Source organism: Labeo rohita, chromosome 10 (assembly GCF_022985175.1).
Source record: "Labeo rohita strain BAU-BD-2019 chromosome 10, IGBB_LRoh.1.0, whole genome shotgun sequence".
NCBI classification, from domain to species: Eukaryota; Metazoa; Chordata; class Actinopteri; order Cypriniformes; family Cyprinidae; genus Labeo; species Labeo rohita.
Genome location: NC_066878.1, coordinates 29,889,272 through 29,914,558, shown reverse-complemented (window position 1 = coordinate 29,914,558; position 25,287 = coordinate 29,889,272). Strand labels below are relative to the sequence as shown.

The 25,287-nt window shown below is 36.5% G+C and overlaps 1 protein-coding gene and 1 long non-coding RNA gene across 6 annotated transcripts; one reads left to right on the top strand and one right to left on the bottom strand.

The window, feature by feature from the left end:
- Positions 1-1,678: 1,678 nt before the first annotated feature.
- ogdhb (oxoglutarate dehydrogenase b) lies at positions 1,679-22,966 on the top strand. 5 transcript variants are annotated; one of them, XM_051121451.1, is made up of 24 exons: positions 1,679-1,843; positions 2,714-3,107; positions 4,768-4,956; positions 7,353-7,455; positions 9,050-9,094; positions 11,697-11,812; positions 11,909-12,063; positions 12,287-12,433; positions 12,527-12,617; positions 14,137-14,316; positions 14,631-14,759; positions 15,819-15,998; positions 16,090-16,242; positions 16,845-16,947; positions 17,060-17,188; positions 18,065-18,215; positions 18,297-18,424; positions 18,543-18,721; positions 18,805-18,876; positions 18,975-19,100; positions 20,073-20,145; positions 20,233-20,396; positions 20,520-20,674; positions 21,948-22,966. In XM_051121451.1, the coding sequence occupies exons 2-24, from the start codon at positions 2,874-2,876 to the stop codon at positions 22,066-22,068; spliced, it is 3,123 nt and encodes a 1,040-aa protein (XP_050977408.1). In that variant the 5' UTR covers positions 1,679-1,843; positions 2,714-2,873; the 3' UTR covers positions 22,069-22,966. The 5 variants fall into 5 exon arrangements, with proteins under 5 accessions (XP_050977408.1, XP_050977409.1, XP_050977410.1 ...); XM_051121452.1 differs by lacking the exon at positions 9,050-9,094; XM_051121453.1 differs by lacking the exons at positions 7,353-7,455; positions 9,050-9,094 and adding an exon at positions 7,028-7,121.
- On the bottom strand, positions 22,739-25,270 carry LOC127172247 (uncharacterized). Its single transcript, XR_007828608.1, has 2 exons — positions 25,139-25,270; positions 22,739-23,354 (listed from the first exon to the last, which is right to left on the bottom strand). It is a non-coding gene; the product is annotated as an uncharacterized LOC127172247 (long non-coding RNA).
- Positions 25,271-25,287: the final 17 nt, after the last annotated feature.

The following is a 25,287-nucleotide window of genomic DNA, read 5'->3' as shown; positions in this document are numbered from 1 at the left end:
TGTGAATTTATTTCACAACTGTGTGTACTTTTGAGAGCTGACTCACTGAAAACAGTTTGCGTTTAGTGGAAACTGTGGTGTAAATACATAGTACGAATAATTTGCACAGGCTGTCCAGTACTCTGGCCAGATGACCCAGATCAACAATGGCTGTTTACATGCATCATTAAGGAAAAGTTATGGTTATTCTTGTGCATACAAGACTTCCCTATCTTGTCTTAAAAAAACAAGTTTTTTGATTTTCAGTAGTCAAAAATCTGTCCTGATCCATGACTCTTCCTGATTTCTTCCAGAAATTGAAATGTTGATCTGTAATTTGTTCTTATTTGTGACCCTGGACCACAAAACCAGTCTTAAGTAGCCAACTGTAGCAATAGCCAAAAATACACTGTAGGGGTCAAAATGATTTTTTCTTTTATGCCAAAAATCATTAGGATATTCAGTAACGATAATGTTCCATGAAGATATTTTGTAAGCTTCCTACCATAAATATATCAAAACTTAATTTTTAAGTAGTAATATGCATTGTTAAGAACTTCATTTGGACAACTTTAAAGGTGATTTTCTCAATATTTAGATTTTTTTTTTTTTTTTTTTTTGCTTAGATTCCAGATTTTCAAATAACTATCTCGGCAAAACATTGTCCTATCATAACAAAACATACATCAATGGAAAGTTTATTTATTCAGTCAGTGACTGGTTTTGTGGTCCAGTGTCACATTGTGTTTCTTCGAAAGAAAATTGCAGTGGAAGTTGAACAATCCTTTTCTAACGTACTGTTGTGATAACATGTAAAATGGTAATATGAATGATAACATAAATTTTAGTGTAGTTTATGTATGTTTTTAAGTTACTTGTAATGTGTAATTTTGGTTTGCAAAGAGCCGAATTATTCATATGTGACCCTGGATCACAAAACCAGTCTTAACTAGCACGTATACAGTAGTCAACATTTGAAGTGGATCAAAACCTTTCATAAAAGTTTTCCCAAAACCAAAACAATACCCATTCTTGTCTTAGAACAAGTTTGATGAACTTTTTTGATCCACTTCAAATGTTGACTACTGTATTTGTAGCAATAGCTGAAAATACATTGTATGGGTCAAAATTAATGTATTCTTATGCCAAAAATCAGTAGGATATTAAGTAAAGATCATGTTCCATGAAGATATTTTGTAAATTTCCTGCTGTAAATATATCAAAACTTAATTTTTAATTAGTAATATATATGTGGCTAAGAACTTAATTTGGACAACTTTAAAGATGATTTTTTCCCCCTCAGATTCCAGTTTTTCTCTGCCAAATATTTAATCCTAACCATACATCAATGGAAAGCTTATTTATTCAGCTTTCAGATGAAGTTTCTTTTAGGAACAAAATTGTGGTGTAGCCACCACAGTAGTTAGCATACTGTGGTATGGTTCTGTAACATGGCAATATGAATGATCACATAAACTTTTGCTTTTAAATCATTACAGAATATTTGTAGCCTGTATTTTTTTGTTTGTACCAGAACGTGGAATAGTATAAAGTTATTTATAAAATATAATTTGGTTTCCAAAAAGCCAGTTTATTCATATATATGGTGTTTTCCTAATAAACAACTTGCATTATGTATTATTTTTACATACAAAATGTCCAGGAAAAAAGTTAACCCAGCTCCTCGTGTTGTACATCTGACGTCACGCGTGCGCGTTCACGCGCTGCCTAGAAACGGGCGACTCATTTATCTGATTACGCGCCGCCACGAGACGCATCTCGCTCCTGATACCTCACTCTTTCTCTTCATTTATTTGTGTTGTATGACATTAAACCGCACTATACCGAATTTTCTCCACTGAGAGTAAGTATCTGAATCGCTTTTATCTGTTTTCGCATCGCGTGTAATGTTTTAATCATTCTGTCAGTAAGGCGTTAGCGCGTCACTTCTGCATCTGTCAGCAACCTTACCGGTACTGAGGAGAAAACTGTGTAATTTGACACATTTAATGGCGTATTTGTTGTCAGAGCTGTGTAAGGTGGTATTTCATTCTCTTCCACCAAGCCATAGACAGTTTAAACGCACGTTTGATGGTTTTATGGAGAGTTTTGTTATTAGCTCGTGTTAGCTGAAGCTAGCCGGTGTGGTCCGTTACTCATGAGACCTTCACTGCTGCCAAGAGATAAAACTCTTATTTTAACTTACTAGTGGCCATTTGCTCTTTGTTTCTTTCTTTTATACCTTAAAAATCTTATTCGGTAAGAAGAACCCTTTTTATGCACCTATAGTCATCAAAAACAATTCATTGCATTAAGAAACATGTACTTATTTTTCGTCAAGCGTATTTTCCACCCACTGTTGTGAAGGTTAATGTCATGTACCATGCTCGACAAGGTTTTGGTATCCAGTGATTTACTGTACACATATTACAGGTTCAGCAACCCTGATGCAAGCTGAGATGCAAGCCTCATGTTTATACAGTCTTTAAACTTCTTACTGCAGACATCCGGGGGTTTAAAAATGTTGCATATAATCAGTCCTTTTCATAAATTGAAGGACAGTGCACGTCCAAGTGTCTCATGCTTGGGAAGCAACCTTTGCATGATGTCTGAGCAAAACAGACCTGTAGGACAGGCACAAAAACATGCCATTCATTCCTAGTCGCATGATGTTGCCACAATATCCTTTTATTAGTTTTATTTATTGACATGCTTCATCTCATGTTTCTTTCAGTTTCCTGGGACTTCAGTTGAATAAACCTCGAGCGGAGGAGTAGGAGGACAAGCATCTTTAGTAAAGCAACACTTTCAGGATCTGTTGGATTCAGTGCTGCGTGGAGCTTTAGTTCTCGTGGTTGGTTTGGAGAGGCGGTGGAGCTGGTTTATAGACTGCGATGCATCGCTTAAGGACTTGCGCTGCACGGCTACGGCCGCTCACAGCCTCTCAGAATGCTCCAAGTTTCTCACAACAGAGGACAGTGGCAGCACCCGGGGCCCTAAGGACGTTTCAGCCCTTTCGGTGCTATGCGGCCCCTGTCGCTGCTGAGCCTTTTCTCAATGGGACGAGCTCCAACTATGTGGAGGAAATGTACTACGCATGGTTGGAGAACCCCAAGAGTGTGCACAAGGTAAGACGTCGGCTCTCAGCGTAGAGGATTTTGTGATGAAATCCTGGCTGCTTTGCTGCAATACCACAGTTATGATGATTAAAATCCATGTAAAATCAAAATTCACCTTGTTTGCTTTCACAGTACACATTCCTGTTCATATTGTGAATGGTTAATCACTGCGTGTTTTACTAGAGAAAAAAAAGTCTTCATAATCTTTCATCACAGCTTAATGACGTACTCTCAAATTACTTTCCTTTTTGGTCTTCAGTTTCATTTTAAAAAAAGTGAACTGGTAATTGCTTGAGTGTTGAAAGAGCAGTTAACCCAAAATTAAAATTGTCATGATTTACTTAGTTCCCTTTTATTATAAACCTGTATTTTTTTTTATGGTGCACAAAAAGTGATTCTTTAAGGGAACCATATGACTTTTGCACAATGTTAATATCTAAAAATCTAGACATCTGCCCTAATTCTTTATGATAGGTTCATGTAAGAGTTAGCAATGTCTTGATTTGTGAATGAAATGTCAATGTTTGAGTCAGATCTTTGATTCAGTTCACAAGGCAGAGTGATTCATTTATTAACTGAACTGATTTGTTTGTCTGGTAAACTGCGGAGCAGCTTCTTTGGTTTCCAAGGTTATGCTTGAGGACATCCATGTTTCATAATGTGACGTTTTCCCTCTCAGACAGCAAGCTTAGCTTTGCAGGGCTGTTACGCAAGACTTTCCTTTTCCATGTCACATGTCCATGTGTGTTTTCCAGGATGTTTTCAAACTGGAAATAAATGTGTTCTGAGAAACAGTAATGAATGTATCAAACTGAAATATGCCAAGTCAAGTGCAGTGATCAAACCTGCTGCGTTACCCTTTTATTTAGATATGTATCTTTTTTTTATGCAACTTTAAGCATACCTTTAGATGAACAGCCACTTCTGTTTATGCATTTATATATTACTTATACCCATTTATATAAATTAGCTTTAACTATTTTGACCTTTCATTCATCGTGAGCCACAGTATGAAGTGAATCTTCAAATGGGCAACCAGAGATGAATGCAAAATAAGGACTATTGTAGACTAAAGTGCATAATAAAGTTTCACTACATTTCAGACTTCCCTTGTGCGCCCTGCTGTGAGATGATACAGCATCTGCTCTCTCAATTTAACACACTGAGCTCTTTAGCTCCTTAAAGCCTATTAGACATTTATCAGGTTAGTATGCGGGCCTGTGTGATGTGTCATTGAATCACAGTGACCTGATATGTAGGTAAGTAAGCCCTCATGTGCAGAACAAGGTCAGAATGGTCTCGGGTTCAAATTGCTCTTCTTTTCTGTCCCTGCATGAACCTAAAGCTTTTCAGATGATTGCATCAAAAGTCTTTGGTTATGCAACCGAACATCCAGCTTATCCAGTGAAGTTTTCCTGCTCGGAAAAGCAGTTTACTGACATTTGACCCACAGTTTACTCAGATGGAGACTTTGGAGGAGTAAGCAAAGTTGATGATTCAGATTAATTCCTGTGTGATGATGCAAGACACCAATACTGCTAGTCGGCAGCTGTTTTATTTGAATAAACTAGAATAACTTGTGTACACCAGTGGATGTTTTATCACATTAAAAAGAATCACGTATTGTTGTTATTTTCCTGCTGTGATTGCTTTGCTCCTTTCTCAACAGTCTTGGGACATCTTCTTCCGTAATGCCAACGCAGGCGCTCCCCCTGGCTCTGCCTATCAAAGCCCGCCTCCAGTGGGGTTGAGTCTTTCAGGACTGTCTCAGGCCCAGGCACTAGTTGGAGCTCAGTCTAATGTGGAAAAACTGGTGGAAGACCACCTTGCCGTGCAGTCTCTTATCCGTGCCTACCAGGTATAAAGTGTTGGTTTTAGTAAGGAGGTTGGAGGACAGCTGCTGCTGTTTTTCTCTCATTATTGTGTTGTGCTAATAATAGTTCCTGTATTTACACTATTTACACAAAAACTGTTTTTAACATTAATAATTATGAGAAATGTTTCTTAAGAAGTAAATCAACGTATGTGACCCAGGAACACAGAACCAGTCATATGTAGCACGGGTATATTAGTAGCCAACAATACATTGTATGGGTCAAAATTATAGATTTTCCCGTTCCTCTCATTGTTTATTTATTTTTTTGCATCCTCAGATTCCAGATTTTCAAATAGTCATAATATTGTCCTATCCTAACATCCATACATCAATGAAAAGCTTATTTATTCAGCTTTCCGATGATGTATAAATCTCATTTTAAAAAAATTGACCCTTATGATTGGTTTTGTGGTCAGGTGATATTAGAATTTTGAAGGATCATGTGACACTGAAGTAATGGCTGCTGAAAATTCAGTTTTGCCATAATAGGAATAAATTACATTTTTAAATATATTTAAGTTGGAAACAATTGTAATAATACTTCACCATATTTCACTTTTTAAATATTTTTGAGCATATAAATGCAACCTTGGTGAGAAAAAGCTATGTTTCCAAAAACTAACAATCGTATCAACCCAAAATTTTTGAATTGTAGTGCATTTTTGTAATATATCATTGTTTTTTTTCTGACTTTATTGTTCTAAACTGTGTAAAAGGTTAAAGAACAAGTCATTATTCCCTTTGGATGATAGTGTATACCTACGCTGCCTAAAAATAATGCCTTTTCTTTCAACCTTTAAATGTTTCAATCATATCTTGCTGATCCAAAACATTGGATAATGTAGATGAGGACCTCATATTATCCTCTCATATATAACAATCTTTTTTGGTAACTGACACACATTGCTTAATCGCAAAGCTTCACAGAATTTAATTGAATGTATTTTGAATAATTAAAAAGCTAAGTCCTATATAATATAACGATGTAGTGCCTTAAAGGGAACCCCGGGTAGTAAGACTTGTGTGACTTAATATAACGTAATTGATGTCTCTTAGTGAAATATGTAGCAGAAAACCCATGAAAGACGTACGTTATGTAAAAAATCAACATTGTTTTACACATATCTGGACTATGGGGGTGCCATTATTTCAGTGACGTGAAATGGCTGCACTCAGTGAGCTACTGCCGCTACCTGTTACTATTTTACAGCAACAAAACTCTGAAAATAAAATACTGATACAATGTCACGTTGTGTAGCTTTGGGTTGTATTTTTCAGTCGAAGGGCAACAGAAGTGATGTAAGTCTTCACTGTTTGTCCTAGCGATGAGAGGAGGAGAAAAGAATGGGAGGATGCCTGTGGACTAATAAAACTTCCTAAAGACCCACGTCTTTGTTCTCTCCACTTTAGTCCTTATGCCTTTGAGGCTTTTAGTAGACCACAGCTACTGAAAGAGCTTACAAACGGCAGAGACAAGAAACGCTAGATGACGTCCTGGCAGGATGTACAGTAGTCAACATTTGAAGTGGATCAAAACCTTTCATCAAAGTTGTCCTTAAACCAAAACAATACCCATTCTTGTCTTAGGACAACTTTGAACTTATTTGATCCACTTCAAATGTTGACTCTGGTAAATATGTTGATGCATGATGCCGCAGCCGCTGAAGGAGTTTCTTAGCGTGGAGAAAATCAATGGTATGACATTTGGTTTAAGCCTATACTTGCATCCACTGCCACCTGTCAGCTCTTTCAGTAGCTGTGGTCAACATATCAGTATTTTATTTTCAGTGTTTTGTATTCTAAATTGTGTTGCGGTAAACCAGAACGCAATCAGTTCACATCATAGTGTGAATCCCCCCCCATAGTCCAAAATATGTATAAAATGATGTGGATTTTTTAAATAAGGTCAATCTACTACACATTTCAGTAAGAGACATCATTTGCGTTATATTAAGTCATACATGTCATAATACCCAGGATTTCCTTTAATAAAGAAAATTAGTTGTGATTGCACTCCTCTGTTAGCTTGTAAGTGCTATTGCCTTGTTCACAGGTCAGAGGTCATCATATAGCCAAACTCGACCCTTTGGGCATCAGTTGTGTAAATTTTGACAATGCCCCGCTTACTATCGGGTCCCGTCAGTCCGGTGAGAACTGCTTGTGGTGTTCGGTGTGATTGCGAGCATGCTCATTCAGTGTGTTAACATTGCTCTGTCCTTCTGTCCCTGTTCTTCTGTCATCTCTCTGGTGGTTTTCGCACTCGCTCTGTCCCAATCTTACCTCCTTAACTGTCCATACTGTTCTTTGGGTTACTGTCCTTCCTTCTCCTCTTTTTCCCTTTCTATCTGTACGTCTTTTTTTTCTGGAACTCCCTGCAGATTCGGGGCCACCACGTTGCACAGCTGGATCCTCTGGGAATTATGGATGCTGATCTTGATTCGTGCGTCCCAGCAGATATAATCACGTCCTCTGATAAACTTGGTGAGGTTTTGATCAGGTGTTGGAGAATGATTGAATCTTTTTATGTGGCATGGCTTTTTTTTGTGCTGTCCACCCTAACCTGGAGCATGCATGAAGTCCAGACCTGTTTGGATATTTGCAATGGGTAAAATTCAAACACACCCAGCAGTGAGTGTTGCTTGTGTGAACGTTCAACATAATATAAACATTGCATGGGAAATAGGTCATATTGGAGATGATGGCCTTGTTTCAAACCTTTTGAATATAGTGTAAATATGACATTTGACTAGACTATTGTGCTGTCTGCTATTTGGAATAGATCTATGTTGCCAAAAATTACACTATCATACGCTATCCAGTCCTCTGGCTTTGCCCATTGTAAATTATATTTCCTAATGTCTTTGTAAGTCTCTGCTTGTCAGTGAAATGCTTGTCTCATCTAGTGGCATGTTGTAGTTCCTCTTTCTCTCTGCAGTTAGCCATTTTCATATCCTCGCACAGTGGCTCTTTTATTGCACTGGTGATGGCTAGGCTGTAGGCCTTTCTGAATTCTGTGAATAGCAGTTGCTGTATTTCTCGTTGTATTGTGCACATACTGTTCATAGAGGTTTATCTAGACACATGCATTCAGTGTGGATGATTGGAAACCTTTAGCAGGAGCCAATCCACATGCACACAAGTCAGCATGCTGATGTAGATTGTGAATAGTTTATCATCAAAACAGTCAAGACAACAGTCAGAATACCCGGTAAATCAGTATAGCTCATCAATCATTTGGTTCCTGATCTTCAGGTTCCTTGGGTCATGAACACTATAAACAAGACGGTGTGATTTATTTAATTTCCATTCATTACTTCAGAGAAACTTTTCTTAGTATGAATGTTTGTTTTGTTTTTACAGTATTAATATTGAAACACCATTAAAAAGAGGTGCATTTACTTCATAGAAAAATTGCATAGTATATGAGGACTGACTCAAATTAAGTTGATTTTTCGTCCCCCACCAAAAAACAGACTTCATCAAAGTGGGAGAGAGAGAAGGGGGCGGGATCGGGATTCAAACTCGGAACGATCTCAGCGCACTGCCCACAAGGCTATCGACGCCGACAATAAATTTAATCTTATGCTTATGCTTGAGACAAAAATGTTAATTATAAAAATGCCTTTTGGCAGTGCAGTGTTCTGTTTAAGCAAACTTAGAATAAAAACCAGTCAGAGAATCATTAAGTTTCTAATTTTTAAATGGCTTTGCTGTGTTCAATCAGTTCCTCCTAATGGCATATATTTGAGAGCCTTTTTTTAATCAATGGCAGGATGATTGTCAATACTATACTAATGAGCTGTCAGTCTATAGTGTATTGATGGTAGGGTTTCAAAGTGCACTATATGGGGTGAGTGAGTTTTCCAGCACTGCATTGTTATGTTTCATTCAGTGGAAATGCTTCGCTCAGTGTTTTTTTTCAGAACACCTCACAGGTTCAGTTCTCTTCAGGTCATGACATGGTGTCTGTTAAAACAAAAATAGGTTTGTAACACTGGTCAGGTCCACACTGGGGGCATTGATTTTTTTTTTTTTTTTTTTTTTTTTTTTGATTTGATGCTTTTTGACTCCTCAGATGCAGCTGTATTTAAAGCCCGTCTGTCTCACCTTACAGCTGGAGGTATGAGGACTAGCTAGTGCTCTTCAGTTGCATTTTTTTAGAAGCTCCCACCAGTTCCCTGATCAAAAAGCAGTGATCAGATCAAATTGGAGCATTGCATAGTGAAAACCAGAGCCTTGCTGTCTTTTTTTTTTTTTTTTTAGCATTTAGTGGAACCCATGTCCATGAATTGCATGTCTATATACACTACCAGTTGTTTTTGAACAGTAAGATATTTAATGTTATTAAAAAAGTCTCTTCTGCTCACCAAGCCTGTATTTATTTAATCCAAAATACAGCAAAAGCAGCAATATTGTGAAATATTTTTACTTTTTAAAATAATTGCTTTCTATTTGAATATATTTTAAAATGTAATTTATTCCTGTGATCAAAGCTAATTTTTTTAGCATTGTTACTCCAGTCTTCAGTATCACATGATTTTTCAGAAATATTCTAATATGCTGATTTGCTGTTCAAAAAACATTATTTACCATTATTATAATCAATATTTTAAACAGTTTTAATTTTTTCAGAATGCTTTAATGAATAGAAAGATCCAAAGATCAGCATTTATCTAAAATAAAAAAAAACTTTTGTTACCTTATACACTATACCTTGGATCAGTATTTTGATTTTTTTTTTTTTTTTTGGGCGGGGGGTTGTGGGATTATAGAAATTAATACTTTTATTAAGCAAAGATGCTTTAAATGGATCAAAAGTTATGATAAAGACGTTTATAAGGTTACCAAAGATTTCTATTTCAGATAAATGCTGTTCTTCTGAACTTTCCATTTTTCAAAGAAATCTGAAACAATTCTGCTTAGCTGTTTTCAACCTAATAATAAATGTTTTTGAGAAGCATATTAGAATGATTTCTGAAGGATCATGTGACTGTTGCTAAAAATTCGGCTTTGAAATCACAGGATTAATTTACATTTTAAAATATATTCAAAGAGAAAACCATTCATTTAAATTAGTAAAAATATTTCAAAATTATACTGTTTTTACTTTGAATCAAATAAATGCAGGCTTGGTGAGCATAAGAGACTTCTTAAAAAACATTAAAAATGTACTGTTCAGAAACTTTTGGTAGTGTAGGCCTAGTCCTATAAGGCTGTCAGTAACTAAACACTTGAGCATGCTTATTTGTTTCCAAACGATTTATACCAGTGTTGTTATTGTTAACCAAATCAAGCTAAAACCATTTAAAAATAAGTTTTGATCATTTAAATAAAGCTGAAATAAAATGTAAATGTTATATGAAAAATGTAAATGGGAATATTGCTTTGGTAACTTAAAAGTCAAATAGAAATATTTCAAAAATAATAATAAAAACATCAAAACCACACCAAAAATTATTAAAACCTAAGATTAAAAAGAAACTACAAAATGTAAAACGAAAAGCTAATTTAAAATCTTAAATACTATAATCAAATTTTGTATTGAAAATGACCTCAACTCTTAGCAGAAATACATTTATGTAACTCCTTGTGGCACTGCGCCGTTCTCCTCTTCGCAGTAGCCCCAGCTGGCATATGTGGCAATTTCCCTCATTAACCTTGCCTAGGGTCTGTTACTTACATAATGTCCTCATCCTACGGAATGTCAGATTTAGCCTCAGAGCTCGGGTTTGAGGCTGTGACATGCTGTTAGACTCTCCCAAAGTCACCCTTGGTGGATTCCAGTTCGTAATGGTAATTTATAGAGATGCATGCTCATATAAATATCACTATTGTGAAAGAATTCAACTTCAGTTTGTACTACAGACATGAATGATGAAGTTTAAATTATGTGTCTCTTGATTTTGCAGCCATCAGACTGTTGTCTGACTGACAAAAGATATTCTCACAGAACCACAATGAAAGATGTGGTTTAGAGACCAGAATATCACTTTTGACTTGACCAAACTTGCTATTTGTGCTTACATTCTCAGTTTGGTCTTTTGTTCTTTCACTTTTGTAATCATGTTAGTTAGCATAGTCTTGTTTTACAGGTGTTGCGGGAACGTTATCATGTTTATTTGCCTGCAGCATTGAGGTGCACATCTTCATGTATGTTGTGTAGATAAGTAAACAAGAACAACTCATGTTACACATAGTAACCGCGTTTCAGCACACTTTGAGCTCATAGTTCACAGCGAACTGCTATGTGAGATTGTAGTCTACATTTCTGCTTCATGGTTTGCAGATAACAACACACTCACATGTTGCTAATTCATCAGTGGGAGTTCAACTACACTGAAACACATTTCTAGGTAAAATGTGTTTGTTCAAATATGCATGTAATGACCAACATGTTGCCATCTGTAGCATCTTATGCATGCATTCCCTCTGGCACCGGTGGACTGGGCTGGAATAGATCTGTTTTTCACCCTCACCTTTCCTTTTTCCTTTGCTAACACTGTTTGCTTAGCTTTTTATTTGCATGTTCTGTGTATTATGTGCTTGAGTGTGCTCTTATTTGTACTTTTAAAACAAAAAAATTGTTCCATGTCGCTACTTACTTTAATGCAGATCCATTTGTCTCCTGTGTTTTGTATGTCGGTCGGATTCGCTGTGCTGTTTTGTTTCGCTTGCCCTTCCTCCCCCTTTCCCCATCCATGTGTTTGCATGTCTGCTGCCAGGCTTCTACGGACTGGAAGAAGCGGATCTGGATAAAGTTTTCCGGCTTCCAACCACCACCTTTATTGGGGGAAGTGAAAGTGCCCTTCCTCTCAGGGAAATCATCCGGCGTTTAGAGGTAAATGTCCACAGACATAACAAATTTGTTTTCTTTTTGCATTTGAACTAGAAAGATTGGTTGATTATGCATAATTTCTCTTGCTGCACTATGCAGATGGCCTACTGTCAGCACATCGGGGTGGAGTTCATGTTCATCAATGACCTGCAGCAGTGCCAGTGGATCAGACAGAAGTTTGAGAAGCCGGGGGTGATGCAGTTTACTCTAGATGAGAAAAGAACGCTGCTGGCTCGTATGGTCCGCTCAACCAGGTCTGTCCATAGACCTGAATGCATTATTTGCCATTCAGATAATTAAGCACAGGCACACTTTTTTGTGCATGAATTCATAAATCCACTTAAATTGACACCAGTTGTTTAAAAAAAGAAAAGGGAATCATTTGCATCATTTGTTTGCAGGTGACAATTGCTTTGATATCTTATTTAATGCATTAACACACTTTCTGATATGCCAATGTTTTTGTAATGCTGCCAGGTTTGAGGAGTTCCTGCATAGGAAGTGGTCATCAGAGAAACGTTTTGGCCTAGAGGGATGTGAGTCTCTCATTCCTGCACTCAAAACCATCATCGACAAATCTAGTGAGAATGGAGTGGAGAGCGTTATCATGGGAATGCCACACAGGTAGATGAACAACCGACTGTACACTGTATTCTGGTTCATGAAGTATATATGTAGGACTACTGAAACATGTCTGAATTGTCTGCTGTCCATCAGAGGCCGTCTGAATGTGCTTGCTAATGTGATCCGTAAGGAGCTGGAGCAGATCTTCTGCCAGTTTGATTCAAAGCTGGAAGCTGCAGATGAGGTGAGCCCGCCTTCATTTCCTTCAGCACTAGTTACTAGTTCAGCTCACTGTACAGGTTACAAAACAAATATTTCAGAGTTTGCACATGAAAGTCATGAAATACTGGCGTGACTTTCTAACAACTGAGGATAAGGATGTAACCATGAGATGTACACTATGTGCAGAGGAAAACATGTCTTACATGCATTAAGCAGAACATGTATCCAACAGGAGTGCAAGACGCTTGAAACTGTATGCTTACAGAGTTTGTTTGAAGCACTCAGTATGAAGCAATTCAGGCTTTTACATCTAACAATTTTGACCTTTTTCTCAGAATTCACTTTACTTCTTGCAATTCTGACACTTTTTCTCAGAATTTTGAGTTTGCATGTCACACAAAAAAAAATAAAAAATTTAAAAAAATGTAACTGCAACCTTTTATCTTACAATTCTGATTTTATATTGTACATTTTATTTGTATCTATTCATTTTTTTTAAATTATTATTTTAAATTATTGTATTTCATTTTCTTTGTTTTTTGAGTCTCATTTACAGTTTCTTCGCAGAATTATTATTATTATTATTATTTTTATTTTACTTTTTTTTTTTTTTTTTCGTTGTCTTGTTGTATTGTAAATTGTCAAAAATTGCAAGATCAAAAGACACTGTTACCTTTTTCATCCTGTGGCAGAAACAACGGGCCAGATTTACTAACAGCTTGTCCCAGTACAAACCGTCTTTAGTAAATCCTAACAATACTATTTTAAAGACATGCAGTGAAGAATTATCGCTGAAAAGGTGTGGACACGGTTATTTTTGTGCCTCACATTATTGAATATGCATTCTTAGGAATTTCCCTTTCAGACTCCAAATTTGTGGGAGGAGAGTATTAGAATGATTCACGCAACGAGATTTACTAACGTGTGTGCTTGTCAAATTACTGGTATTTGCACCATTATTTAACACCCTTAAAGCAGGCGGTAATTTGTGCTGCTCTTGGTATATTGCACTGGTCATTATGGGAATGATCTGGCTGCATCTGTGTTTTTTATTGTGTGCATTGTCAGTAAATCACATGCAAAAATTTCCCCTCCTATCGGTGCTTTTATGGAATTGCGCACTACTGCTGATTTGCCATGTTTAGTAAATCTGACCCAAGGCTCCATAATTGTGATGTAACCAAACATTTTTTTTAAAAAATAAGCATGGGTGAATTATTCACAGTAACATGCACTTAGAAAACAGGTTGATTTTTTTTTTTTTTTTTTTGTTTTTTGTTTTTTGTTTTTTTTCCATTTCATGACAACTTGAAAATGAAGTGCAGTGATGCATTAAACATTCAGTACTGTAATTGTGGATTACATAATTACCTCTGCACACGATCCATGGTTACATACCTTTTGTGAAAACAGGTGTCCTCTCCCACATTTCTGGGAATGTGTTAGTGTATAGTGCATACCTACTGTTCCTTTCACTCAAACAAAGAATCTTGACGTTCCAGTCTTGTTCTTGTTTCAGTTTCTGTCTGACTTTTTCTTAGGGCTCAGGTGATGTGAAGTATCATCTGGGTATGTACCATAGACGTATCAACCGGGTCACTGATCGCCACATCACTCTGTCTCTGATGGCCAACCCTTCACACCTGGAGGCAGTGGACCCTGTGGTGCAGGGAAAGACTAAGGCAGAGCAATTCTACTGTGGCGACTCTGATGGAAAGAGGGTGTGTGAACTGCCCTTGTGGTTTTAGCATCTGAAAAGAAATCTATTATTACTGCAGATTTGAAGTGCAAAGTTTACTTTGTCAAGTAGTATGCTTGTATATAGATGACCTCAAAGTTAAAGACAAGGAATACATGTGAAGTACAAATTTAGAAGCCTATATCCAAAGATTAAACAGCTCCCTCAGAGACAAAGGTGTGATCGGTTGTATTATGTCAACAGTTTGTAGAACAGTCCTAAATCATCTTTTGTGATCAGACAACAAGACATGATTCATATGGTGTCACTAGAAAGACTGTGTCCTTGTCTCTAAAGGTGATGTCCATCTTGTTGCATGGAGACGCAGCCTTTGCAGGTCAAGGCATCGTCTATGAGACCTTCCACCTGAGTGACCTGCCGTCTTACACCACACACGGCACTATTCACGTGGTAGTAAACAACCAGGTCAGTCTCACCAGCAGAACTTCCTCTTTAAATTGGCTATATACCACAGTTCAAAGGTTGTTTATGAGTGCCTTGTTTGTCCTGAACAGTTAAACTGCCTGCTGTTCTTCAGAAAAATCTTTTAGCTCCCACAAATTGTTTGGTTTTTCAGATCAACCTGAACAAGATATTTCACATAAAAGACGTTTACATATATTCCACAAATAACAGTTGAATTTATAAAAATGACCCCGTTCAAAAGTTTACATACACTTGATTCTTAATACTCTGTTGTTACCTGAAATCATTCACCTCAGCGTGTTTTCTTTTTTGTTTAGTGATAGTTGTTCATGAGTCCCTTATTTGTCCTGAACAGTTAAACTGCCTGCTGTTCTTCAGAAAAATCCTTCAGGTCCAACAAATTCTTTCGCTTTTTTTTATTTTTGTGAATTTGAACCCTTTCCAGCAATGACTGTATGATTTTGAGATCCATCTTTTCACACTGAGGAACTCGTATACAACTATTACAGAAGGTTCATACACTCACTGATGCTTCAGAAGGAAAAACGATGCATTGAGATCTAGGGGTGTAAACTTTTGAACAGAATGAAGATGTGCTCTTATTTTGCCTAAATATCATACAACAACAGAGTATTAAGAATCAAGTGTATATAAACTTTTGAACGGGGTCATTTTTATAAATTCAACTGTTATTTGTGGACTATATGTAAACGTCTTTTATGTGAAATATCGTGTTCAGGTCAGTACAAAATTAAAAAATAACACGTATTTTGTATGATCCCTCTTATTTTGGTAAAATAATTAATATTTTGCAGATTCTGCAAGGTGTATGTAAACTTCTGTCCTCAGCTGTATCTCTAGGTTTTTTTTTTTTTGTTTAGCATATGTTAAAATATAATTTATTCCTGTGATGTCAGAGGAGAATTTTTCAGCATCATTACTTGATGCTTATATTCATCAGTCACATGATCCTTCAGAAATCATTGTAATATACTGATTTAAGCTTTTTTGAGGTGAATATTGGCATTTATTTAAATATTTTTGTTTCTCTTTCTTTAGATTGGCTTCACCACTGACCCTCGGATGGCACGCTCCTCACCATACCCCACGGATGTGGCCAGAGTGGTCAATGCTCCCATCTTCCATGTTAATGCAGATGACCCTGAGGCTGTGATGTACGTGTGTAACGTGGCTGCAGAATGGAGAGCCACCTTTCATAAAGATGTGGTGGTTGATCTGGTAGGGAAGCATTTTTCCAAGTAGGAATGCTACCAGGTGTGTGTCAAATGTGACTAAGGTGTTTACTGTTGTGTTTACCTTTCTGCTATAGGTGAGCTACAGACGGAACGGCCACAATGAGATGGATGAGCCAATGTTTACGCAACCGCTGATGTACAAACAGATAAAGAAACAGAAACCGGTTTTGCAGAAATATGCTGAAAAGCTCATTGCAGAAAGAGCTGTAAGCAGACAGGAATATGAGGTCAGATTAACCAAATATTAGTCCTAAAATTAATATATACATTCAAAATTTTGTGGTCAGAATGATAAAAAAGAATTTTTTTCAAAAGAAATGTATCATTTTATTTACCAAGAAGTGATCAGAAGTGACAGAAATCCTGTTTAAACATTATAAATGTTTTTACAGTTTCTAATAAATGCTGTTTTTTGAACTTTCTATTCATTAAAGAATTCTAAAAAAAATGAAGAATATTAAGCAGCACAACTGTTTTCAACACTGATAATAAGCAGTGTTTCTTGAGTTCTAACACTGAAGAGTAGTGGCTGGTGAAAATTCAGCTTTGCGTCACAGGAATAAATTGCATTTTAAAATATATTAAAATACAAAACTGTTGTTTTAAATCGTAAAAGTATTTCACAATATTACAGTTTTTACTGTATTTTGGACCAAATCATAAGAGAATTTAACATTACAAAATCATACCAACCCTAAACTTGAATGGTAATGTTTAAGTTGTAGTTACATTATTAGGAAATATTGGCAATATTTGTCAAATACTTCTTTCCTGAAATGGCTTGTGTGAATACTTACATTAATTTAATGTTGCCTGTCTGTCCTTGTAGGAGGAAATTGCCAAGTATGACAAAATCTGTGAGGAGGCGTACAATCGTTCAAAAGATGAGAAGATCTTACACATCAAGCACTGGCTTGACTCACCTTGGCCAGGTGGGTGCGCGTGTGTTTGTGTTGATGTATAAACTAAGACACTTCTACATGTGTGTATACATGTATTTGCTCTGAAATCCACCTGATTTGACATTGATACTTAACTCTACAGGTTTCTTCACTCTGGATGGTCAACCCAAGAGCATGAGCTGTCCGTCCACTGGTCTCAATGAAGAAGTGCTCAGTCACATCGGTCAGGTGGCTTCCTCTGTGCCTGTGGAGGATTTCACTATCCATGGAGGTACCTTTTCACTCTAAACTCTGCATACACATGCAGATAGTTATAAAAAGCCAGCAGTTTTCCTGCCGAAATTTGACTACTTTAATGGGATAGTTCAGCCAAAAATGAAAATTCTGTCATTAATTACTCGCCCTCATGTCGTTCCAAACCCGTAAGACCTTTGTTTGTCTTCCGAACACAAATTAAGATATTTTTGATGAATTCTGAGAGCTCTTTGTCCCTCCATAAACAGCAACTGGCACGTTTAAGGCCCAGAAAGGTACTAAGAACATCAACAAAATAGTCCATGTGACATAAGTGCTTCAACTATAATTTTATGAAGCTATGAGAATACTTTTTGTCAGCAAAAAACAAAAGGTTCTGTTTCTAAATTGGGCTAGGGTGATGCGGAAGAGAAGAATTAAGATGAAAGGTCTTACGGGTTTGAAACGACATGAGGGTGAGTGATTCATGACAGAATTTTCATTTTTGGGTGAACTTTCCCTTTAACACTATTGTTGCAGGTTGCTTTTCATGTCCGTTGGTTGAAGCGACCTCAATAACGTGATATTTAACCCCTGGAATGCTAATTAGTGCATTTCACCCCCTGCAATGCATTTGGGCTAGCAGCAGTTGGACAGGCTTTATTATTAAAACCTAGCAACCCTGCCTTTACCCAGTCATTTTTAAAGCATGTTGGTAGCTTATTATAATTACAGCTCCTATCTGCTTGAATGCAGAAAAACTGAAATCTCCTTGTATTTCAAAAACTTATGAAATCACCAATAAAATCTGGTGCAAATTCTGTCATAAAATTGCTTCTTTGGCTCCAATCAGGCTTAAAAATATTTTTTGCCTTAAGCCAGCATCTGTACTCATTCTCAGTCATCTCCTAAGGTCTCACCCGTATCCTGAAGGGCAGGGCTACGATGGTGCAGAACCGCTCAGTGGACTGGGCTCTAGGAGAATACATGGCCTTCGGCTCTCTGCTAAAGGAAGGCATTCATGTGCGCCTCAGTGGTCAAGATGTGGAGAGAGGGACCTTCAGGTGAGAACAGCTGCATCTTGTGTGCCTGAATAATTCTGATTTGGAAGCAACTCCATAGTCTACCTTATTATCCCCATACAGTCATCGGCATCATGTGCTACACGATCAGCACGTCGACAAACGGACCTGCATTCCCATGAACTACATTGACTCGAATCAGGCTCCTTATACTGTGTGCAACAGCTCCCTGTCAGAATACGGGGTTCTTGGTGGGTATAAACCAAATGAACTGTGGCCGGTTGCTGTCAGTCAAACAAACCCAGAAAAAGTAGTACTTTATATGCCCACTGAACAAGCATATCCTGAGGTCTGTCTATTTGTGTGCAGGTTTTGAGCTTGGCTTTGCCATGGCGAGTCCTAATGCTCTAGTGCTCTGGGAGGCTCAGTTTGGAGACTTTCATAACACAGCCCAGTGTATCATCGACCAGTTCATCTCTCCCGGCCAGGCCAAATGGGTCCGACAGAATGGCATCGTCCTGCTGCTGCCTCACGGCATGGAGGGCATGGTGAGGTTCCATCCTAAATCCACTTTGAGCTTGCATCTTCTCATAAGTTCCCTTTTACCTTATTTTCTTGATGATCTTTCCAGGGACCAGAGCACTCCTCCGCTCGTCCAGAGAGATTCCTGCAGATGTGCAATGATGACCCTGACGTTTTCCCAGTAAATCTCCAGCTTTTTTTTTTAAATTAACATTTCAACCAGACACAGATTTTACTATAAATGTAATTCTTGTCTTAACACTCATTTGTTTGACACAGAAAATCACAGAGGACTTTGCCGTCCGGCAGCTTTATGACTGTAACTGGATTGTTGTGAACTGCTCCACTCCTGCAAACTACTTTCATGTTCTTCGGAGGCAGATCCTTCTGCCTTTCAGAAAGCCAGTGAGAGACATTTCACTTTGTTCATGATCTCTACAGGTTTCCCCTTATCATGAAAAAACATATCAGGGAATTTTAAAACTGCTTTCCAGGCCTGGAGGTCATGGATTATTTGTGGAAAATTTGCTAGATTTGTATTAGAAATTTGTATTTGCTATAGAAATTAGAGGGTTTTTTTTTGCTTTAAATTGCATGCATATTTTATGTACATTAATATGTACATTATTCAGTTCAATTTGTTTATTTGTTTAGCGCTTTTCACGATACAAATTGTTGCAAAGCAGCTTTACAGAAAATTTAAGTTTCTACAATATATTTAGTAGTATTCTACTTTGTGTATATTATGTGTTTTGTATCTTTTTTTTTAAGTAGCTTTTTTCAACGATTTAGTTAATTTTTCACATATCATTTTGAATTGATTCATTAGCGAATCCATGTAAATTAAAGTATATTTTTTAAAATCCTGGACATAGAAAAGTCTTGAAAATGTGTCTGTCAAATCTTGTGGGACTCCGTCTGTAGCTTACTTGTGATTTTATGAAGTTTTAGAAGGATAGTTAACCAAAAAATGAAAATTGTGTCATTAATTACGCAACCTCATGTCGTTCCAGACTTGTAAGACCATAGTTCATCTTTTCATGAAATCCAAGAGCTTTCTGACCATACATAGACAGCAATGCAACTACCACATTCAAGGTCCAAAAAGGTAGTAAGGACACTGTTAAAATAGTCCATGTGACATCAGTGGTTCAACCGTAATTGAACCAATAAAAGCCACAAGAATACTTATGAACCATTCTAGGCTTTGAATGTGGTAGTTTCGTTGCTGTCTATGCAGGGTCAGAAAAATATCTTAATTTGTGTTTTGAAGACGAACGAAGGTCTTACAGTTTTGGAACGACATGAGGGTGAGTAATGACACATTTTTTATTTTGGGGGTGAACGGTCTTTAATCTTTCTTTCTGTTTGCTCTAGCTCATTATCTTCACACCTAAATCACTGCTACGTCACCCAGAGGCCAAGTCAAGTTTTGATGACATGTTACCAGGTTTGTCCATTTGAAATCTTGCCAGTCATACAACGTCCTGCTAAAGAATTTTTTTAGTAACGTTTCAGTGTTTTTGGGTTTGATTAGGCACACACTTCAGACGTCTGATTCCAGAAGAGGGAAGTGCGACGCAGAATTCAGCTGGAGTGAAGCATCTCATCTTCTGCACAGGGAAAGTTTATTATGACCTCACCAAAGAAAGAAAGACCAGAGGACTGGAGGACACAGTGGCCATCAGCCGCATTGAGCAGGTACCTGAATAAACTTTCATTATTATATTTATTAATTTAAACACAGAATTATAACTTATGCTTAATGCCTGCTCTCTAAAGTAATTCAAAGATGTGTTTGACATTAAATGTATTATTATCCAGCTTTCTCCGTTCCCGTTTGACCTGGTGAAAGCCGAGGCAGAGAAGTATCCACAGGCTCAGCTGCTGTGGTGCCAGGAAGAGCATAAGAATCAAGGCTACTACGACTATGTCAAACCACGCATCAGCAGAACCTTCAACAACACCCGTCCCATTTGGTAACTCATGCCTTTAAATTCGTCTGAATTCATCATATATATATATATATATATATATATATATATATATATATGTATGTATGTATATGTATGTATATATATAATATTTATATACACAGGATATATACACTACCAGTCAAAAGTTTTCGAACAGTAATGTTTTGAATAAATCTCTTCTGCTCACCAAGCCTACATTGATTTGATCAAAAGTACAGCAAAAACAGTAACATTTTGAAATATTTTTACTATTTAAAACAACAGTTTTCTACTTTAATATATTTTATTACTCCAGTCAGATGATCCTTCAGAAATCATTCTAATATTCTGATTTGCTACTAATATGCTAATAATAATAATGTTGAAAACAGCTAAATAGATTTTTTTTCAGGTTTCTTTGACAAATAGAAAGTTCAGAAGAACAGCATTTATCTGAAATAGAAATCATTTGTAACATTATAAATGTCTTTTCACTTTTGAATAATTTAAAGCATCCTTTCCCCACAAAAATTACACAGATTCTTTTTATTTCAGATGAATGTTGAAATTAACAAATCTTTGAATCTTTCTATTCATCAAAGAATCCTGAAAAAATTTCCTCAGCTGTTTTAAATACTGATAATGATAATAACAACAACAACAACAACAATAATAATAATAATAATAATAATAAAATGTTTTCTGAACATCAAATCAGCATTTTAGAATGATTTCTAAATGATCATGTGACACCTAAGACTGGAGTAATGATGCTGAAAGTGTAGCTTTGCATCACAGGAATAAATTACATTTTAAAATATATTCAAATAGAAAACAGTTATTTTAAATGGTAAAAATATTTCAAAATTTTACAGTTTTTGCTGTAAATGCAGGCATTTTTTTTACATTGTAAAGTATTTATACTTTTTGGTAGTAATTATTGTACTGCTTTTATTATGCATGCATGTATTTATTTATTTATAGAAATGGTTTTTCTTCCATTCTTTAAAGACGTGTTTTAATTATAAAAAGAAAATAAATCAAAATAGTACTATAACATATTATAATAATAATAAAAAAAATAACTTCATAGATAATTTTTTAAAATGCGTAATCAAATTTAATTGGGGTGACCTGAAGAAGTTTTCATGCTATGTATTCATGCAACAGTATTTGTACGCAATTATCACTTGTGTTGCTAATGCATGTAAGTGTTAGTAATGCATAATGTAAGACCTCATTTGTAAGTCACTTCAGATAAAAGCATCTGCATTTACATTTACATTTATTCTTTCAGGTACGCTGGCCGAGAGCCTGCAGCTGCCCCCGCCACAGGCAACAAGAAGGCTCATCTTGTGGAGCTGGAGCGGTTCTTGGACACAGCCTTCAACCTGGATGCCTTCCAGGGCCAGTCCTAACCACCTCGCCCCATCTACTTCCTTCATTTCCATCCCTCCGTCCCTCATTTTTCAGGAAGCTTACACGCCGCTGTTAGCGTTAGAGGGCAGGCTGGCAGCTAGGAATCTCCTGACCAAAGCACAGGTTTGCTTTGCACTGTACATTAGGTATGAGAGGCCTATCTATGCAGGTTTACTGAAAGGATGCAAGCTTTTAGCAACTACATGGTCATGGGATCAATTTGCATGCATTGATGATGGTTTTAATAGAGCCTTAAAGTGACATGCAGCTTGAACTAGAGGTTTCCCCTCGATAATACAAATACTATTTAATTTTGAATACGCACAAAATCACGGTCAATGGCGTAAGAAAACTGTTTGCACCGTCCGTTATTAGAGTTGGCATGGACGACTCAGAAATGAGACATGTTGAAAAGTCATGATAGCATGAGGGTGTTAAAGGGCATGCATGGAACCCTATGCATTTTTAAATTATTGTGAAAAAGGAACTAGTTAGCTAGCCTGCATTTAGCAATTTTATAATATAAACTGAAATGTAAAGACACTCTATACTTCTTCATCCTCTTTATTATCTCTCCCATTCACCTTCTAAACACTCAGTGCCAAATAATGATTTTCAGTAGGTGAATTCAAGGACTGAAAGCCAGAACAATCTTCTTGTAATTTAAAAAAAAAAAAAAAAAAAAAAAGACACTTTTCAGGACATTAAATAAAATTATTTATTTTCTTAGGCTTACGTTTATTCCAGACTACTGTTATAATATTTCATTCAATAAAGCATCCGAGTTCAAACTGTTTGCTTGTTTGTACTAATAAGTGATGCAAGAACATATTTAACATGAACACAGATTATTTTTGCATTAATAAAGATGTGTCTTGTGCACTTTATCGAATGACACCAAGGCCTTTGATTAATAGGAATCTTGACTGAGTCTGATTATAAAGTACTTTAAGGTAAACAATTAAGTGTATATGACACCTGTGGTCCATAACCAAATATATTACAGCAGTTTTTTTTTTTTTTTTTTAAGTACTGGTACTTCATTACTCTTATCCTTCAGAAATCTTATACATTCAATACAGCTTTACAGATTTAATACTGCTGAACTGTTTTTAACTACAGTTTTTTTGAAGTGAGCTCATGGATCTCACAGTAGCCAGACAGATTTACAGTAAGCTAGCCATATAGCCTATCTTCTCTCTGATGAATCCGTACACATCTGCTGTTGAGTGATGTTTACCAGAATATTGTACACAGAACTCCTTCAGCCATTTGTAGAGTTTATCTGTTGGGGAAAAAAAAACAATCCGGTTACTCTAAAACAGAACCTGAAAAGAACCTAGAAAAACTATTACTGTTCTGTACACTTGGAGCCCTTGGTTCTTCAATTTGGCTGTTAAATCAATCAATCAGTCAATAATAACTACATAACTATATTACACAGGCTACATAAGCGCATACACTACCATTCAAAAGTCTCTTACCAAGGTGTTTATTTGATCAAAAATACAGTAAAAACTGCAACTGTGACATTTGTTTTAACAAAAAAAAAAAAATAAAATAAAATTTTTATCAATTATAAAATTAATTTATTCCTGCAATGCAAAGCTGAATTTTCAGCATCGTTACTCCAGTCTTCAGTGTCACGTGATCCTTCAGAAATTATTCTAATATGATGATTTGCTGCTCAAGAAACATTTCTGATTATTATCACTGTTGATGGATTGTGCATTTTGCTCATACCCAAACTCCTCATCAAGGCTACATTATGTGAATGCAGCCAGTTATGAGGCTGAAACCAGCATATCCAGTGCAAGTAAGCTTTGACGATTTAATTTTAATTAATATTTTATGTAGCCATTATACTGAACAGACCTTTTTGAGGGATATTGGTTTACTTATGCCCCTGCACTTGAGCTTAACTGAGACTTGAGTGACTTGAGTAGACATTTAAGAGGCTATTGTGTTTTTGAAGTTTTGAGTTTTATTTTCATTTTAGTAAAAAAAAATCCTTAGATGTATGTGATTAGTTGTCCTCACAATTCAACTGTTTTTTGTTTTTCACTGGCACGTCACGTCACTTAGGTGTTAAGGACTAGAGCATCTTTGAGCCTACATTCAGTTCAAGAAAATACTTAAAGTGATAGTTCACCCAAAAATATAAATTCTGTCATTAATTACTTGTTCCAAACCCATAAGACCTTTGTTTGTCTTCGGAACACAAATTACGATATTTTTGATGAAATCTGAGAGCTTTCTGACCCTCCATAGACAGAAAGGGTCCTACTCCTACCACGTTCAAGGCCCAGACAGGTATCAAGAACATCGACAAAATAGTCTATCAAGGGTAACACGACGTATACGCGTGCTACTCTCTGCTCGTGGGAAGACGGGGAAGAAGAATAGTTGAATAAAGTAGTTTTTTTTTTTTTTTTTTTTTTTTTTTTTTGCACACAAAAAGTATTCTCGTAGCTTCATAAAATTAAAGCTGAACCATTGATGTCACATGGACTATTTTGTTGATGAACCTTTCTGGGCCTTGAACGTGGTAGGACCCTTGCTGTCTATAGAGGGTCAGTAAGCTCTCGGATTTCATTAAAAATATCTTAATTTGTGTTCCGAAGTTGAATAAAGGTCTTATGGGTTTGGAACGACATGAGGGTGAGTAACTAATAACTGAATTTTCATATTTGGGTGAACTATCACTTTAAGTACTGTTAAAGTCAGATATTGGAACTGGTGACATGTAACTTGTAATGGAGTCATTTTTGCTGTAAGGTATTTGTACTTTTATAAGTATGGTTTTCAGGTACTTACACCTCTCAACATTGGCACACAGAGGAATAATCACTGGCACGTGAGCAATAGTAAAAACTGCATACCGACGTACATTTTGAGGTAATCATTCCTCATAGTCACACAGCCTGTTAGGAGCTATAAATACTATTGAAGTGATTAAGAATTAATCTGACTTCTTTTTACAGAACCCTACTACTGTGCTATATTATTAATTACTGCATTTAAGCTGAACCACTCCTGGTTTGTTTTGATAGCAGTGAATGCACTTACCCACAGTCACTTTGTTTACGGTCAGTATCTTATACATTTCCTGTACATCCTTTGCAAGTTGTTTATTGTTAAAGGTGAAGTAAGCCATGTCCCGTTCAGCCACTGCAGCAGCCATCAACTGGATGAGAGCTTTTGAAGACAAACAAACA

What these genes read in the sequence shown, in the direction of transcription:
- ogdhb (XM_051121451.1), top strand. Translation starts at nt 2,874, where the DNA reads ATGCATCGCTTAAGGACTTGCGCTGCACGGCTACGGCCGCTCACAGCC. An exon ending in AAGATGTGGTGGTTGATCTG is followed by an intron (nt 15,999 to 16,089) that starts GTAGGGAAGCAT and finishes TTTCTGCTATAG; the next exon opens with GTGAGCTACAGACGGAACGG. An exon ending in TTCTGCCTTTCAGAAAGCCA is followed by an intron (nt 19,101 to 20,072) that starts GTGAGAGACATT and finishes TGTTTGCTCTAG; the next exon opens with CTCATTATCTTCACACCTAA.